Here is an 18,310-nt window from a genome sequence, read left to right as displayed (position 1 = left end):
TGGATTCCATCGGCGATCTGTTTTGCGAGGAAAGGGCATTTCCGTGCCGGCGTTATTTATCTGTCTGCAATTTTCGTACGGATGCTGTAGTCCACTGCTGTTCGTGGCTCTGATGTACGACCAATCTGTACGTGGGTCCCTGGTTAAATGAACGTAATAAAGGCGGAAATTCGCGATACAGAGATTTCGAACAGAAAACAATCTGATGCGGGCACTAAGCACCTCTGACTCACATTGACAAAACTGGTTCTCCTTTAGTTAATATACAAAAGATAGTTTAAGGGATCCCTACAATAGTCAGTGAAATGAAAAAAAAAGTTTGAGATTTACTAATTTCTTCTCTTGTAAAGTGAAAAATAGCCCACAGAAAAAACTGCGGTATCAATTTGGTTGGATAAAATATCTGAATCATACGTATCATCACTGTAAGTTGAATGTAATTTTTTTAACCGTTGCTGTCTCACCGAACAGTCTTATATCACTTGCGTTATAGATATCACTCTTGTACAGACTTACAATTGGTTTTGCAATGCTACTTCTTTCATGATGACAAACACTACTTTCAATGCAAATACAGTCGACATCGAGCATTGGATACAAGTTCAAAAATCCATACGCATATAAAACGAAATTCCTCCATCTCCACAGAAGCCACAGAACTCCCGTGTACGTATATCTCCCCCTCACACCCGTTCGTATCGCTTCCCGGCCTCGATACACACGTGGAATCTGATTCTCAAACGCCCGAGTCCCCCAGCCGATCGATCGATGGCCCGCATATTCTCTCCTCGGCAGTACAGTGCAGTCGAGACAGGGAGGAGGAGGAGCAACTCACGAGCGACGACAAGCTCATTCAGGTCATTTCCATCAGGTGTAAAGGAGATAGAAACAGTAGGTGGAAGCAAGAGAGAGAGAGAGAGATCGGATGGAACAAAAGGGTGGAGATAGAGGGCTCCCCGTCTGTCTGCTCGTGGAAGCGCGCAGTCAGATTAGAAGTCGGCAATCAAGCCCATTATACACTCCGCTGAGTCGGTGCTGCGTGACCGTCCACTATGCTGCATGGTACTGGCCACTCTTTGGTCTCCTCCCCCGCCCTGTTGGGTTGTGCGTTTCTGTCCTTCTCCTCGGCGTTGGTCTGACCTTTCTCCCTCTCTCTCTTTGAACACTGCCAGAATTGTCGCTAGCTTGATGAAAGTGTCCGACTCCCTCTCTCTCTTTCTTTCCCTCTGTGTGTGGTACTGTCGTCGTGTTGCTGACAAGTTGATTTTCCATTACCACCATGCCTCCATGTGGAGGAGAGGGGCTAATTAGCAAAAACTAATTCCTGGGCTGTTGCTCTCTTTTTTTGGGGGGGTTAACCAAGGGACGTATGAGGATCAAAAATGTTAATTGGATGTACTTTAACAAGTTCGGGGAATGTATGAAAATTTTTTAATCGAGTTGCATATTTTTTTTTTATTTTTTTAGTTCTCAATCGAGGTCGATGAATCGAGTTTCAAAATTTTCGATTGAAATTCACTTGAGATTTCAGAAATGAGTAATGAAATCAAGATTTGAGGATGAAGCGGTGAATCGAGACAGTTCAGCAAATATGTTATTCATTACAATCAACATCATTAATACGGAGATTTCTTAAGAATTGAATTAAAAATTAAAAGAGATTTAATATGAGTTTCCTTTAGGTGTCAGTCTGATCGATAGTGACTTTTATCAACGCAGATAATAAGTTGAAGGAATTTTTTTTTTTTTTATGCAATCTGGTTTTTGAAACCTCTGATTTCGGCAGCAAGCTCAAGCTTTGTATAGCTTTAATCTTCTATACATATCATATCAACCTTACATTTGGTATGAAAAAAAAAAAAAAAAAAAAAAATTAACCTCGATACGAAGAGCGCCTATTCGGTACATGTTGGCGTCGTCACTGACACGCCACGCTTCATCACTTTAATAATTCAAGGAGCGCTCAAGAAAAGAACTTCGTAGGACTACGCAGAGATGGTGAGCTCAGTCGGCTGGCTGTTTACCACTGAACCTTTTGAAACAGCAAGCCTTCGTTTTGACAGCACAAACATCGCCCTCACGCTCTTTCGGAAAAATATAAAGTCGTACTTTATGCGTTCGTCACGTGAAAATAATTGCATGAAAAATTTTTCTCAGGTATCATAGAGTACCTGTGCACTGCTTCCTTACCTACAGTGTTACTTGTTCAACGGTAACAGGAAAGAGCGTTTTTCACATCTTTAGGCACCACACACGTGCCTTGGCATACTTTTCAACGTCGCGTGTCTTCTGCCGTAAATGGATGCTATACGTTTGAGCTTCGAATGGTAAATATGCTCTCACGTGTTCCGTCTTTTACACGCTTGCGTGCACTCGTTCGCGACTGCGCTTGAATTGTTTGCACAGTTTCTTTGTTCAAGTCATTACGTTTACTTCTCTTACTTTACGTTGTGCTTGATGTAATGACATTTAGGTGACGACGATATGTGTGTGTGTTTTTTTTCTTTCAAAAAATAAAAAAATTACGATCCGTCAACACAGACCAGGTATTTTTAATGAAAATATTTCAATTCTAAAAATTAATATACAAAGGTTGCTTCGTATTTGCATGTTATTGAAGTTTGTGTTTTCCGATATTTGGTGATGCATCCCAAATGCAAAATGAAGTTTACCATTTTCAAATTACAAGTGAGCGCAATATTCGAACCAGAGTCTTAATATTCAAAAGGAAAAGCCAATGAAACTTTTCTCAATTGATTTAAAAAAAATAAAAGAATATCGCATCGGTCAAATTAAGAGAATGTAGAATAAGTTTTTCTTTGCTATACCTAACCTATATGAGTCTAAAAATCAGTTAAACTTACTTCAACTTTTCCGATTACATAAATAATTCTTTTTAAAGTGATAGTAGGATAATATTAGAAGTTGATACTAGTTCCTCGACGATTTACTTTGTGCACATCCCAAGTCCATAGAATCTCACGTAGCGCTGTGCAGAAACAAGAATTTTACATCAAAACGACTGTAAAAATTACCCCAAATGAAAAGAAAAGTTATTCCAAATCTCGGTAGAGTTTGCTGCAATATCTTATTCTTTGTCTTAGTCTGACATTTTTTTCAATCAACTATGATAGTTACGAGTTTTCAAAATTATAATTATTTTTCAAAATTTAACTTAACCATTGCTGCACATTTTTAAATGACGCTAAAAATAGTGTTAATCTCAAAAAAACCGTTATAGTCGACTAAACAAAAAGTGGTTAGAATCGCTCACTTTTTTTAAGCAATAGGCTTATCTATGCTCTTACAAAACCTAAAATAGATCAAAGCTTCGAGTAAAAAAGTCAGACCATATGGTTGCACGAGACATAAGGCCCACTTACTCTCATTTCGGCCTCTCTTTCTTTTTTCACAAGTCTTCTCTTCTTGAAAAGTAAGAGGGTAAGGAAGAAAAGGAGGAGAACAGTTCAAAGGGCCTTGAGTCAAGATGACGACAACGGATCTACGTGCGGAAAAAAAGAGTAGCAAATTACGCTCCCCAGCTTCTGGAGGATCATCAAATTAGCACCAGAGTCTGTCGTTAAGGGTGAGCAGATTTTCCTTCCTCTTTCTCTCTCACGTTCACTCCCATGCATAGGTAGTTGGCCTTTTTCCCTCTAGTGCAACTGATTCTGCGAAATTATGCCGAGCTCTAACTTCCTTTTCACTACCACTATCAACAAGGCTCCTTGTTTTTGGTGTGTGCATGCGAATAAATTTTTAACCTGTAGAAAAATTCCTTTTTGCTTTTGCATACGTATGCCAGATGTTCTTATTTGGGGGGAGGTAACAACGATGTCGATACTCGAGAAACCTGAAAACCTGCATCCTTAAATGATTTGGTTTCCGTGAGCCATTTAGTAAGACGTACACCTGTAGTAATAGTTGGCACATCATCTGGATGGGAAAAATGATTTATATATATCAAAGGTAGTTCCAAAGGATTAGAACTATTGAGTTTAAGATAACCACGACTCTTGGGAGTCAATAGAGTTGTGTTTAGTTCAAACCTATCATAGTATGTGAGACGTATACGATTTTCGTCGATCTCATCGTCTCGCTTAACTTTAATGTAACCAACTTGAATATCTGGAACAGCATTTCTTAAAGATGGTCTTGAAGAAGGCAAGATTGTCCATATAAGTATTAATGGATAGTGAACCCCGATGGTTTATTAACCAACGAAGGAGGTCAGCGTATATGGTATTAATACCGAACGGCACAGTTTTGTTAACCACCTTTACCATAACGGAGTAATAGATACGTGATTTTGTAGTTTTTTTCCAACTGTTGAATTCTGAATGACTTCGATTTTTGATTCTCTAAGATTATCTGATGGTCCTATTCCTGATAGCATCAAAAGTTTTGGAGAATCAATAGCACATGCTGAAAGAGTTACTTCCTTACTTGCGTATGCCTTTTCCGTTTCTGCGATGACATTCGTAACGTATTCAACCAATAGCCTCTATCTTCTGAGGATGTATAATAACTTTAGTAACCATAGAATTGGTATCGGACAACGAGATTTTTTCTAACAGCACGAATAGATCTTAGATAGGCACTGTAAGCACTTAAACAAGATCTATCATGATGTTTCAAAATTGTTACCCAAATTTTAGTCAATTTCTTTTAATCCAAGTTCCTTCCAACAATTCATTATGACTCTGGCGTTAGGGTTGTAGCCTTCTGCTCCAGAGATACTTTGATAACCTTCACTTCCATAGAAGTAAGAATTTTTATCAAATATCTATTGGTAAAAAATGTTTTTCCACATATCTGTAGAGCACAATGCTTAATAACCAATAATGGCAACATACCTTAGGGATTCTAAAGTTTTCCAACTTTATAAAATATTCTAAAGTTTCAGTCTAACCCCAGACTATGTTCCCAATATTCATAGTCCCATATAATTAATAGGAACCACCTAAAACTCGCCCCCGTGGCAAACCACATGGCTGACCATTGCACATTGTAGGATCTGGTTGAGTGGTATAATTAAAATCGAGAGACGATCTGGACATTAAAGTGTGTAGACCTGGAACCTCCTGTTATGAGCGGTTCTTCATCACCGGCTTCCAGTAGTAGTACCTTCAAATGTGTTATGTTTAAAAACAAATCATCCCAATGATGAAATCAACGACTTACCTTCCAACTGGGGTCTTCACTTAATCAATTAGCCACAACACAGCCAGCACTACCACCACCAACGACGATAAAATCAAATTTGATATCACCTCTGTCGGGATTCAAATTGTTAAATGCACTGTCGTAAGAAAAACTTAGATAATGAGTGAGAAAATTCAAAAAAGTTAGAGCCGCAGCGTTACAGTCGTCCGACGGGCAGACTACTCGATTAGTCCTAGGCGTCCAAACCATAGTTCTGGCCCTTCTGTGCAGTGTACGTGCTAGATTATAAAAATTGAACCAAGGGACACGTACAGTAGAAGTGATTAATTGATGTAAAGTTCGTCAAACGTGAGTTTTTATTGCTTCTTTAAAGTATAGATGAGAAAAATTCCTCGCACACATTTGATTTTTTGTTATTCTTTATGATATCTAGAAAAACATCTTGCCAAAACAGCTTATTTACAAAGATCCAAAATAAATGCAAGCTTTAATTTTTATCTTCAATTACTTTTAGCAAAACAAAAGCTGAAATTTTGATGTTTGAACAGCTGTTTTAAGCATCCAAGTGGGAAAAAAGTAATTAAAAGTATACTAGACTTCCTTTTTTTTCTGGATATTGATTGGTATTAATTTTACTGACTACTAAGGTACTGTTAATGTTTTAGTTACATGCAATTTGTGCCAGTTGTGTAACTGTAAAACTCTAACTGACTTCAAAATTAGTTTACGATTTTAAGTTAGGATATTTTCGAAAAATTTTTGTCATCTACATTGTTGTATAGGTCTTGTCTTACTTGTAATAACAGCAGGTTTTATTCATGTGATGGTTTCTTCTAATGTAAACAGAACTTACAAGAACTGAAAAATTTTTTTAGAAAAGCATAAGGATCTAAATTTTTGAAATTTTAGCGTTAATTTGCCGAAGTTAGAGGTATAATATGGAAATTTTTAAAAGCCCAAATTGACTATTTACAGTAGTCTCGTGACCTCAAGCTGTTGTAAATCTCGTTTTTGTCAACGTAGTATTGATTTGGTTGATCAACGTCAACTTAGTGAATTTAAGTAACATAAATAATTGTATCAACTAAAAGCAATCGCCCAAAACCAAAATACGTTTTTTCACATGAGTACATGGACGACGAATGATAATAACATGGCTGCCACGAAGTCTCCATTGATTTACAGTTGCATAACGAAAATAGAAGAACCACGTGAAGTGGCACCTCTGACAGACAGAAATCTGCCTCATGTATTGTCAACAAAACTTTATCTAACGTTAATTTTAACAATAATATATGTTTATACACACGCAAGTACACACGCATGTATATGTATCGTACAAGTATCTCATAATTTTTGGGCCAATATTTTTAATCAAAAAAATAATAAAATAGATAAAGGTATAAAATAAATTTTGGTCAGACGTTTGTATAAAAATACGTGCAGATGTGCACAAAATATTTACGTATACAGACAGATAAACTTTAATGTATGTACAATACTCTTTATAATTCCAACGTTTAAGGATTATAGAAATATTTATATTGTCTGACAGCCTACAAGCTATCATATTTAGGTGCACAAATATCTTGTCCGAAAGTTCCATCTTTTGACGTAGATTAATAAAAAATTTATTAATTTTTATACGATAATCATTTTCGAGCGATTTTCTGTCAACTTTTTGATCTGTTACATAATTTTTATGGTAGTAAGCGTTGTTATTACAAAATCGGCGGTTAAAAAACGTTTCTTCAATATAGTACAAGTTACTGCATTATTTTCATTTTCCAGAAATTCAGCTTGAATTAAAAATCACATTTTTTAGTGAGAATAATGAATGATAATAAGTAGCATAGTGCACTTCCTAGCAGAATGAGTGAGAATCATCAAATTTGTACTTGAGTCTATTTTTGAGGGTAAGATGATTTTTTACTCGTCCCTCCAGCGTTTTTTCTTACATATAGGTAATAGCTTAGTTTCTCTCTTATGCATCCACTTTTGCAAAATTATGCTGAGCTGCAGCTGTTTTTCATCACCACCATCAACGGGACTTGCTATTTTTCTTGTGAGCATCAAAAGTATTTTTGTAACGTTTAGAAGAAATTTTTTTTGCATGTATGTGTCTCCTAGGTTCTTGTAATTTACAGAAAACAAAAGTAGAGAAACTGTTCAAATCATTTGCACGATTTCAATTACTTCATCGTTAATATCAATAAATAAATTATTATCAAGTCATTATCACCAACGTTTTGCATATAGTTGTGTTTAAGTACATTATAAGCACAACAGTGATAAATAGTAGATATTGTTAATAATTAACTTTCTAAGTCAACTTCATCAGTTAAAACATAAATAAATGATATACTACAACTGTTAATCTTTTCAACAACGTATATTTCATATTATTAAAAAACTTTTTTAGGACTGATAGACTTTAAACTCTTTTTCATACGAAACTGTAACATCATTTCTCCAGTCTTCTTTAATCATGTCACTACCCTTCTCACCAATCATAATAGTCGGTGCATAGGTATTACCTCGTGTTACAACAGGCATGATAGAAGCATCAATGACTCGCAAATTTTTGATCCCCTTTACTTTCAATTCTGAATTAACAACCGCTTCCACATCTGATTCAGGTCCCATTTTACAAGTACCAACTAAATGACCAATGGCACCAGTATACTTTCTCGCTAAACACTCATAATATTCATCGGTGTCATACTTCCATTGGTCACAGAGTGGCGTCGGTACTACAGAAATCTGAAAACCCGCATCCTTGAATGCTTTGGTTTCCGTGAGCCGTTTAGTAAGACGTGCACCTGTAGTAATTGTTGGTATATCATCTGGATGGGAAAAATAATTTAGATGTATCAAAGGTGGCCCCAAAGGATTAGAACTATTGAGTTTAAGATAACCACGACTCTTGGGAGTCAATAAAAGTGTTGTAAGTCGGAACCCATCATAGTACGGAAGGAGAAAACGATCTTCATTTATCTCATCGTCTCGTTTAACTTTAATGTAACCAACTTGAATATCTGGAACGTTTAAAAGTTTCTCAAAGTTGGTTTTTAAAAAGGCAATATTGTCCATAAAAGTATTAACGGCTAGAGGACCCCGATGGTTTGTTAACCAACGAAGGAGGTCAGCGTATACGGTATTAATACCGAACGGCACAGTCTTGTTAACCACCTTCACCATCAACGGAGTAATGGATACGTGGTTGTGTAAATTTTTCCCTACTGGTAAATTCTGAATGACTTCGATTTTTGATTCTCTAAGGTTATCTGATGGTCCTATTCCTGATAGCATCAAAAGTTTTGGAGAATCAATAGCTCCTGCTGAAAGAATTACTTCCTTACTTGCATATGCTTTTCTAGTTTCTGTGATACCATTTGTGTTGTATTCAACACCAATAGCCTCTTTCGTCTGAGGATCTATGATAATTTTAGTAACTGCAGAATTGGTTCGAACAACAAGATTTTTTCGATTAGCCCGAATTGGTCTGAGATAGGCACTGTTAGCACTTGAACGAGAACCATAATAAGTGCTGTACTGCATCCTTGATGTTCCAAAATTGTTACCCGAATTATAGTCAATTTCTTCTAATCCAAGTTCCTTCCAACCATTCATTATGACTCTGGCATTAGGATCGTAGCTATCTGCTCCAGATATACTCTGATAACCTGCACGTCCATGCAATGAAGGATTTTGGTCGAACACCTATTGGAAAAGTAACTTTTTATACAGATGTGTGAAGCAAAATGTTTTAAAATGAGGAATCGTAATATACCCTAGGGATTCTGAAGTCCTCTAACTTTTTAAAGTATTCTAAGGTTTTAGTCCAACCCCAGCCTTTATTACCAAGTAGCTCCCAATTGTCGTAGTCCCATCGATTGCCGCGAACAAAATGTGAGCTGTAAAAGTTGCTGGATCCACCCAAAACTCGTCCTCGTGGCAAATCGCACGGCTCGCCATTGCACATTGTAGGATCTGGTTGAGTGGTATAATTAAAATCAAGAGACGATCCAGACATTAAAGTGTGAAGACCTGGAACTCCTGTTATAAGTGGTTCTTCGTCACCAGCTTCTAATAGCAATACCTACAAATTTTTTATTTTTGTATTACAAGTGAAAGAAACAACCTACTGAAATTATTTAATGGTAAAAGTCAAATGACTCGTACTTTTTAATCAAATAGTTTTATTTGATGATTAAAATACTTATTTTTTCAATTCATTAAAAAGCTTTGATCACCATACTCATAATTTGTTTTCAGATGCTCAGTTATTTAAATAAAAAAATCTCAACAACTCACCTTCCAACTGGGGTCTTCGCTTAACCGATTAGCCACTACACAGCCTGCACTACCACCGCCAACGATAACGAAATCGAACATGCCATCCCCATTATCAGGATTTAAATCATTGAATGAACTGTCGTAAGAATAACTTAGATAATAAGTTAGAAAATTTAAAAAAGTTAGCGCCGCTGCGTTGCAGTTGTTGGACGCGCAGACTGCCTCATTATTTCCAGGTAACCACACCATCTTGTCCTTTGTGTGCGATGTGTTTGCGGGAGTTTAAAAATCTTAACCGAGTAACATACCCACTGCGAGTGACAAACTGACAAGAAAGAAGGTTGCATGCGAGTTTTTATTACTTAATGCGAAATATAGATAAAGAGAATCTGTCACGCACGGCTGGTCTCGTTTTTTTTATGTAACTATGTTGAAATGTCTTACGCACAGAGGTTTTGTAGAGATTCAGTATACAAGCAAGTATCAATTTACTTTTCAATATTGACTGACGTTTAAAAAGCAATAACTACGAGTTGCATCTTTTATTAGCTGTTCTATGCAATTGAGGTGAGAAAAAACTAATAGATATGTATTTTACGTGTTCTCTTTTTTATTTATTCATTCGCAGTCAATTTTTACTGACTACAAAGTATTTAGTAATGTAAAACGATATCCTAACTTTACAAAATTGGAGCTCTTGTAGAAATCTTAAAATCTTAAAAATTAAGTATAAAATTGGTGCATCACCGTTAATTGAAGGTATTTTCGAAAATTTTTTGTCATACACATCGCCTTATGGAGCTTGTCTCACTCATAAGCACGTGTGTTTGTTTTAAAAGGAAATAAGCACTTTCTAATCACGGAATGGTTGAATTTGAATGTAAAGGTAACTTATTTTGGGGCTGGATATTTTTTTATACAAACCCAAACATCGAATTGTTTAAAAAACTAATGTTAATTTTCATAAGTTGGTGGTATTCCATAAAAATTGCCGATGAACATCATTGATGATTCACAGTAGTCTTGTTGCATTAGTCGGCCGTAGATTTTTTTTTGCTAATGTAGTTTTAATTGTTTTTTTACTTGATTCATTTTACTGAATTTAGCAATTAAATAGATTGAAAGCAGTTGAAAACATTTGAAACTTACATTTTTCTTATCAAGTACTGTCAAGAATACAGGATAACTATACTGCGAAATATTCATTGATTTACGAGTTGTAAAGACAAAGTGCCGTGTGAGAGGTCCCAACACTCCTGACAGAAGCAAAGCTGTCTTATATTCTCATACATGTGATTAACGAATCATTATATCTCATTTTAACAATAATAAACGTTCATTATTCATAATTAAGATTTATTGAAACGAAATTGTAATATTGCTTAAGAAGTTACATTAATAAGAGCCGAACTGCACACGTTGGAAATATTTCTACAAGCGTTGAACATAAAATTAAAAGACTTTTTCCTTAATATGTATCTATAACATTTTCTAAATCTGTGTTGTGGTATTTTGTACATAAGAGTCCATACTTTTGTAGTAAATAGTACTTCACTAAAACTAATATTGTACCTTTCTTACTTGATTTAGTCTTTTATACCAATAATTAATATTATAAATCTACATATTGGCAAAACAATTCAGGGTTACTCAAACCAGAAATGTGTATGTGATTTCGCATCTGTGAGAGGTCTTAAGATCCTACACACTGTTTTTTTTTTTTTTTTTTTTTTTTGAGTCATTTTATTACTTTAAGAAATTATGTAAAAACAATGTAAAGAATATGAATGATAAAACTACTGGCCATAAAAGAAATAGTTGAATCAAAGAAAAGTTATAAGAACATTTAACTTGTGTGGTGTGTACCTACACAAGGTACTACTGTATCTATACACTAGGCAGCAGGTACCAGTTAAATTAGTATAAATAAAGTGTATGAAAGGTGGTCGTACTTATATAGAGACTCCAGAAATAGAAGAAACTCAATCACTTTGAGCTCGTACGACTTATTCCAAAAAAATGTAATAATCAACGCCCACTGCAGTAAGACTAAAAGCGATAATCGCATGAACAAGCGTCCATATCTTCATATACACGAGCCAGTGCTGTGACCACGCACTAAGTGAAGTTGAATGAGGAAAGCATGTTGGTAGATTCGGATTTATTGATTTTTACGAAATACCTCCTGAACCCAGAGTGAAAGATGTTATCTTGGCTTTAAAAACATTGACTTGTATCACACAAACATATCCACGACTAAGTAACTTCAATCGAAGTTGGGTGAAATGACCAACGGTGAAGATACATTTAACAGCCAAATCAGAGAAAATTTATTTTAACAGCCTCAGATTTTGATTTCGTTTGCAATATTAAAGTTAGTCGTCAACTGTCAGTTCGAAAATAACTATTTCAAAACTAATAAATGCACTGAAGACGACTTCAAAAGATTCATCCGAACCACTCAATATATGTTACATAAAATTAAGAGTAATCATGAAAGAAGAGAAAACGTTTATAAATTACTTTAGTATTATAAATATTTTTATTAATTATTGAGTTTACAAGCCCCATACTGCTAACTTTGGTGAATGAAAAACAACTTTTATATAAAAAATTCTGTAAATAGAAACAAATTCGATCTTCGCTTTACTTTCTCAACCGTTCGAGCACCGGTGCAAATTTTCTTACTTAGGGCACAGTAAATGTGTAAAGGTTGAAAAAAACGTCCACTGGAGAAAAAATTACTTATCAGTGATATTCCATTCTTTTTTAATCATGTCACTACCTTTTTCTCCAATCATAATAGTCGGTGCATAGGTATTACCTCGTAATACAATAGGCATGATAGAAGCATCAATGACTCGCAAATTTCGGATACCTTTTACTTTCAACTCTGAATTAACAACCGCTTCCACATCTGATTCAGGTCCCATTTTACAAGTACCAACTAAATGACCAATGGCACCAGTATATTTTCTAGCTAAACACTCATAATATTCATCGGTGTCATACTTCCATTGGTCACAGAGTGGCGTCGGTACTACAGAAATCTGAAAACCCGCATCCTTGAATGCTTTGGTTTCCGTGAGCCGTTTAGTAAGACGTGCACCTGTAGTAATTGTTGGTACATCATCTGGATGGGAAAAATAATTTAGATGTATCAAAGGTGGCCCCAAAGGATTAGAACTATTGAGTTTAAGATAACCACGACTCTTGGGAGTCAATAAAAGTGTTGTAAGCCGGAACCCATCATAGTACGGAAGGAGAAAACGATCTTCATTTATCTCATCGTCTCGTTTAACTTTAATGTAACCAACTTGAATATCTGGAACGTTAAAACGTTTCTCAAAGTTGGTCTTTAAAAAGGCGATATTGTCCATAAAAGTATTAACGGCTAGAGGACCCCGATGGTTTGTTAACCAACGAAGAAGATCACTGTAGACAGTATTAATACCGAACGGCACAGTCTTGTTAACCACCTTCACCATCAACGGAGTAATGGATACGTGGTTGTGTAGATTTTTTCCTACTGGTAAATTCTGAATGACTTCAATTTTTGATTCTCTAAGGTTATCTGATGGTCCTATTCCTGATAGCATCAAAAGTTTTGGAGAATCAATAGCACCTGCTGAAAGAATTACTTCCTTACTTGCGTATGCTTTTCTAGTTCCTGCAATACCATTTGTGTTGTATTCAACACCGAAAGCCTTTTTCGTCTGAGAATCTATGATAATTCTAGTAACAACAGAATTAGTTCGAACAACGAGATTTTTCCGATTAGCACGGATGGGTCTGAGATAGGCACCGTTAGCACTTAAGCGAGATCCATCATGAGTGCTGTACTGCACCCTTGATGTTCCAAAATTGTTACCCGAATTGTAGTCAATTTCTTTCAATCCAAGTTCTTTCCAACCATTCATTATGACTCTGGCATTAGGGTCGTAGCTTTCTGCTCCAGAGACACTCTGATAACCTGTACGTCCATGCGACGAAGGGTTTGCATCAAATACCTTGTGGGGAAAATATTATTAAACACATGTGTAAAGAATATGTTTAACAATCGTGAATGGTAACATACCCGAGGGATTCTGAAGTCCTCTGACTTTTTGAAGTATTTTAAAGTTTCATCCCAGCCCCAACCTTTGTTTCCAAGTAACTCCCAATAGTCGTAGTCCCATTTATTGCCACGAACGAAATGTGAGCTGTAAAAGTTGCTGGAACCACCTAAAACTCGTCCCCGTGGCAAACCACATGGCTGACCATTACATATTTTAGGATCTGGCTGAGAGGTATAATTAAAATCGAGAGACGATTTGGACATTAAAGTGTGTAGACCGGGAACTCCTGTTATGAGCGGTTCTTCATCACCGGCTTCCAGTAGTAGTACCTTCAAATGTGTTATGTTTAAAAACAAATCATCCCAATGATGAAATCAACGACTTACATTCCAACTGGGGTCTTCACTTAATCGATTAGCCACAACACAGCCAGCACTACCACCACCAACGACGATAAAATCAAATTTGATATCACCTCTGTCGGGATTCAAGTTGTTAAACGCACTGTCGTAAGAAAAACTTAGATAATGAGTGAGAAAATTTAAAAAAGTGAGCGCCGCCGCGTTACAGTTGTTAGATCCGCAGACCGCCTGATTATTCCCAGGTGTCCAAACCATATTTTTGGCCTTGGTATGCGATGTACTTCTTAAACTATAGTAAACTTAATTAAGTGACATATTCACTACAAGTAATAAACTGAGGCGAAGAAGGTCATGCGTAAGTTTTTATAGTTTAGTTACACTTCAAGAATTTGTCACGTACTGCTTGATTTGCATATTTTATATAACGTCTGCTGAAACACTGCTCTCACAGCTGCACAGATGTTTTGTGGATATCCGGCACAAGACAGTCATTAATCCTTCTTTTAATATTTACTTTAACTTAATAAACAAAAACTGCGAGTTGCATGTTTGAACACCTGTTTCATGCAATTTAAGCAGGAAAAAGTAATTGACAGTATACTATGCGTGTTTCCTTATCCAATCATTTATGCTTACTCATTTTACATATTTCAAAGTAACTATTAATGTCAAACAATTCTTTATGTACAGATTTATATCAATTGTATTAATTAAAAGATTTCAAAAACAAACTCCACCAAATTGGGTGCATCTCGGTTAACTGAATAAATTTTTGATTTTTATGATCAGCCACATCGTTTTATAGGCCTTGTTTTATTTAAACATGTATCTCTTTCTCAAGTGGAATCAACCCTATTTATTTCTGAAATGATTGCATAGTATGCGAACGCAATTTGTTGGGACTTGCACCTTCTTTTTTCAAACCACAGGTTATGAATTTTTTTAGAAATTAGTGTTTATTCGGCAGAGTAAGAGATATTATATTGAAATTGTCGATGTCCCAAATTAACTATTCACAATAGTTTCATGACCTCCAGCCATAGTGCATCTCGTTTTTCTCCACTACTTGATTAACTTTAGTACCAAATATGATTGTGTATACCAAAAGTAGTCGCAACTTGATTAAAATACATATGCTTCCGTTCGACACATAGAGGTGGTGAGGTAATACGATCAGCCAACTGTTTATTTGTAGTTGTAAAAGGAAAAAAAAAATTTATTCCTTCACATGGACTCTATTTATTTAGGAGAGAGCAGTTTCAATCAACGTCAGTCCAAGTGCTCGAGAGCTAAGAAACACCGATGAGCCGGATCGGAGAAACTTTTATTTCCACAGCCCCTATTCTTGTCTCGTTTGATAATCAGAGCTCCACGGTGTACGTGTCCGTGTGTACACACAGGGTGCAACGAGGTCAGTGCAAACTTTGCTACCAGAAGAGTATTTTTAACACTCAAAACATACACGCTTACACCTACAGAAAAAGCACGTGAATGTTTTATCGTAGTTGGGCTTGCTCGCCTCAGAAACTCAACTACATGGGACGCACTGTGGGCTATGGTTTCGCGAGCTTTGGTCAAAAGTACAGGCCGCGATGGACTTGAAAGAAAACTCATGTAGTTTTTGTTTTTCTCACGTAAAATTATATTGATCCTAAGCAAATAGGCATTTTTGATTTTTTTAAATATCATAGTTAAACGTTAACTTATCATTAACCAATTGAAATCATACAATTAATAAATGCACTGACTATAATCGGAAGATACTCATCTCAACCACTATTTTATTCAGTTTTTAATGTACCACTATCGTCAAACGTGAAATTCTAGTGTTGTTATTATTATTCTTATTTTTGATTAAAATGTACTTCTAAATCAAGTTATTTATTTAATTATAAATTATATTTTGTGTCATAATACAAATCTCAAAAATTTATGTCGCTTCTTTATCCCTGTAAACGACATAGTGCCACGAATGGATAGTACTTGTGTAGGAGTTTTTATAACTTTAATAATTTTTTTTCTCTCAGTGTACAAACCATATTAAAAAAACTTTATAGGCATGAGAGGAGGTTCTTGAAAACAAATTAAAAATCTTGGGTCAACTTACTCGTACACAGAATCATAAAATTATTTTTAACCACAAACAGCGGCTTCAGCTCGCTGAAAAAGCCCCAAAATGGAGTCGAAAATTTCAGCGCAATCAGCGAGCGTCCGCTTCAAAAGTTCGCGCTGGGGTCTCTTAATTAAAATTTGAATGAGTTCTCGAGTTCTCGAGAGAGGCCTGGGATTTCCCCGTCATCATCGCTGAAAAAAACCCACCAAAAGAGGAAAAACATTTTTTCACATAATTCAGTGCCAACGAACGAAGACCCGATCGAAACGAAAATGCGCATCCGATATGAGTTCCCGAGGAGTCGGGAAAGTTTTTTTTTTCCCCCGAGATAGTATCGATCGGCAGATACGCGCGAAAGAAAGAAAAAAAGAGCGAGCGCGCTCCGAGCCACCAGTTGTTTAGCGACTGCAGGCAGAAAAACAAAAGACCGTCCGGGTATTGTGCGCCCGCTTAGGCGCCTATTTTTTAATTGAGATATAGAGGCCCTGTGTGTTCTTTGTGCACCAGCTTCGTTCTCCCCCCCACCCCCACCCTTTTTTTTATTGACGAATGGTCACGCGAACACTTTGGACTACTGTCCAGCACTCCCCTTTTGGATTACCGCTTACGAGGCGCTCGCAAACAATGCCCGGAACTTTTCCGGCTGCGTAAAAATTTAGTTTGCGTTTGCATCGATTTTTTTTTTTGTTTTGTTTCGTGGCTGGGTTTGTTTGTTTGTTTGTTGATTTTAATTTGGTTATCCATATGGATGGGCGCGCGTGGTGGAGGGTAACTTTTTTTCGCTCGCTCCGCACGAAAGTCCGCGCTTTCGATGTAATTGAGCGTCACTCGAGCTTTTGTAATTCCTGGTCGTGATGGATTGTTATGTTGATGTTTTGGCGCAAGACCGTTTTTTTCCGATTGGATAGCACGTTCAGAGCAAAATGTATGCGCCCTTTTCGTGTATTGGTTTTATTTTAACATTTAGGTTTTTTTTTTTTTTTTTTTTTTTAACATGGCAAAGCACGATGCAGATAAATAAACTTGATTTTTGAAAGAGGAAGCATTTAGTTCAGAAAACTTTTTTGCTCTTTTTAAAAGGATGACTTTTTGTACTATTTTATGATGGTTATGACGGTGTTGAGCGAGCAAGGGGCTGAGTTTGCTATAAAACTCTCTCATATAAACTGCTTATCATTGAAGTGTTCGTGTAATACACGTTTTTAACGAAATATAAATTATTCAAATAAAAAATTTACTAAATTACCCAAGCTTACTGAGATTTTGAAAAACGCTCATAAATAAGTACTTGCCCTTTCACGGAAATTCATTGAAATCTGAAGTAACTAACTGCAATTCACTTACCTGAAACAAAAGAAAAACATTACTTTATAATATTATCATTGGGTATATATATTCGTCTATAATATTATTATTTATATTACATGAAAATTAGTACATTTGTGAAATCATTGAGATTATAAAAACAATTCAGGTTTGATATATTATGTTTTTTTTGTTGAATGATTTCGTAGGAACAAAATTGAACTGAACCTAAATTTTACTGTAGTCCGTTGTACGGTAAGTAACCTAGTGGTTAGTTTATGTAGTTTAAGTAAGTCTACGTAAGTGATTTAGTTTATTTAATTGCGAGAAAAAAAGTAATGTAAAATTTATTATTATTATTAAAAAAAAAAAAAAAAAAAAAAGTTACATGTATAAAAATTGAAGCCAAATAAATTAAATGAATTAAAATTATTCACCATAATTATATTTGAAGAAGATTTTCATAATAAGGACACACATTATAAAATACTGTTTTATTACCGTTTGGATGACGTAACATAAAATATGTTTTTTTTAATTAAGAAACAAAGTAGAGTACTTTAATGACAATTGACAAGTAATCCTAGCTATTAATTCCTTCCTTGGGGTACTTTACAGTATCAAATCTCTATGATCATGAAATTATTTTTAATACAACGTACATAGAAAAAATTAGATACGTGGATGATCGTAGATGTAAGGAAGTGTATTTATACCACAAATCAAATTTTTATATCAGTTTTTTCGATAAAATATTTTTTATGATAGTGATCTAATAAACGAACTCTTAGGAATCATACAATTTTCTACAAAAAATATATTTAAAAAAAAATAAAAAAATTAGGTATCTCAGTGAATAATTTTATGGATTAATTGTTAAAAGTTATTTATTATTTATTATAAAATAAAAATATATAAGATGTATTAGGTTCACAAAAAAAACAGTACAAAAATGATAAATGAGAAAGCTTTGTACTCATAAATTGACAGTGGTTTTTAATTTTTGA

At 35.4% G+C, this 18,310-nt stretch overlaps 3 protein-coding genes across 3 annotated transcripts in view; all 3 read right to left on the bottom strand.

Moving 5' to 3' along the window:
* The window catches only part of bru3 (CUGBP Elav-like family member bruno 3), an 825,259-nt gene that overhangs the window by 709,630 nt on the left and 97,319 nt on the right, over positions 1 to 18,310 (bottom strand). The window lies entirely within an intron of this gene.
* On the bottom strand, positions 7,531 to 10,194 carry LOC106641510 (glucose dehydrogenase [FAD, quinone]-like). Its single transcript, XM_014355951.2, has 3 exons — positions 9,484 to 10,194; positions 8,960 to 9,268; positions 7,531 to 8,889 (listed from the first exon to the last, which is right to left on the bottom strand). Exons 1-3 carry the CDS (start codon positions 9,712 to 9,714, stop codon positions 7,585 to 7,587), a joined length of 1,845 nt encoding a protein of 614 aa, XP_014211437.2. The 5' UTR covers positions 9,715 to 10,194; the 3' UTR covers positions 7,531 to 7,584.
* On the bottom strand, positions 12,129 to 14,255 carry LOC106641511 (glucose dehydrogenase [FAD, quinone]-like). The gene is made up of 3 exons (XM_014355952.2): positions 13,910 to 14,255; positions 13,544 to 13,852; positions 12,129 to 13,475 (listed from the first exon to the last, which is right to left on the bottom strand). Exons 1-3 carry the CDS (start codon positions 14,138 to 14,140, stop codon positions 12,207 to 12,209), a joined length of 1,809 nt encoding a protein of 602 aa, XP_014211438.2. The 5' UTR covers positions 14,141 to 14,255; the 3' UTR covers positions 12,129 to 12,206.

This window comes from Copidosoma floridanum, unplaced genomic scaffold (assembly GCF_036245765.1).
Source record: "Copidosoma floridanum isolate Cflo_tuat_1 unplaced genomic scaffold, Cflo_Japanese_pri ptg000025l, whole genome shotgun sequence".
Taxonomy (NCBI): Eukaryota; Metazoa; Arthropoda; class Insecta; order Hymenoptera; family Encyrtidae; genus Copidosoma; species Copidosoma floridanum.
Note: the sequence above shows the minus strand (reverse complement) of the source record. Positions and strands in the feature narration are given on the sequence as shown.

Coding starts and splice junctions, on each gene's coding strand:
- LOC106641510 (XM_014355951.2), bottom strand. CDS start 9,714: ATGGTGTGGTTACCTGGAAATAATGAGGCAGTCTGCGCGTCCAACAAC. Junction 9,269..9,483: donor GCGAAGACCCCAGTTGGAAG/GTGAGTTGTTGA, acceptor AAAAATTTGTAG/GTATTGCTATTAGAAGCTGG. Junction 8,890..8,959: donor AGGACTTCAGAATCCCTAGG/GTATATTACGAT, acceptor CTTTTCCAATAG/GTGTTCGACCAAAATCCTTC.
- LOC106641511 (XM_014355952.2), bottom strand. CDS start 14,140: ATGGTTTGGACACCTGGGAATAATCAGGCGGTCTGCGGATCTAACAAC. Junction 13,853..13,909: donor GTGAAGACCCCAGTTGGAAT/GTAAGTCGTTGA, acceptor ACACATTTGAAG/GTACTACTACTGGAAGCCGG. Junction 13,476..13,543: donor AGGACTTCAGAATCCCTCGG/GTATGTTACCAT, acceptor TTTCCCCACAAG/GTATTTGATGCAAACCCTTC.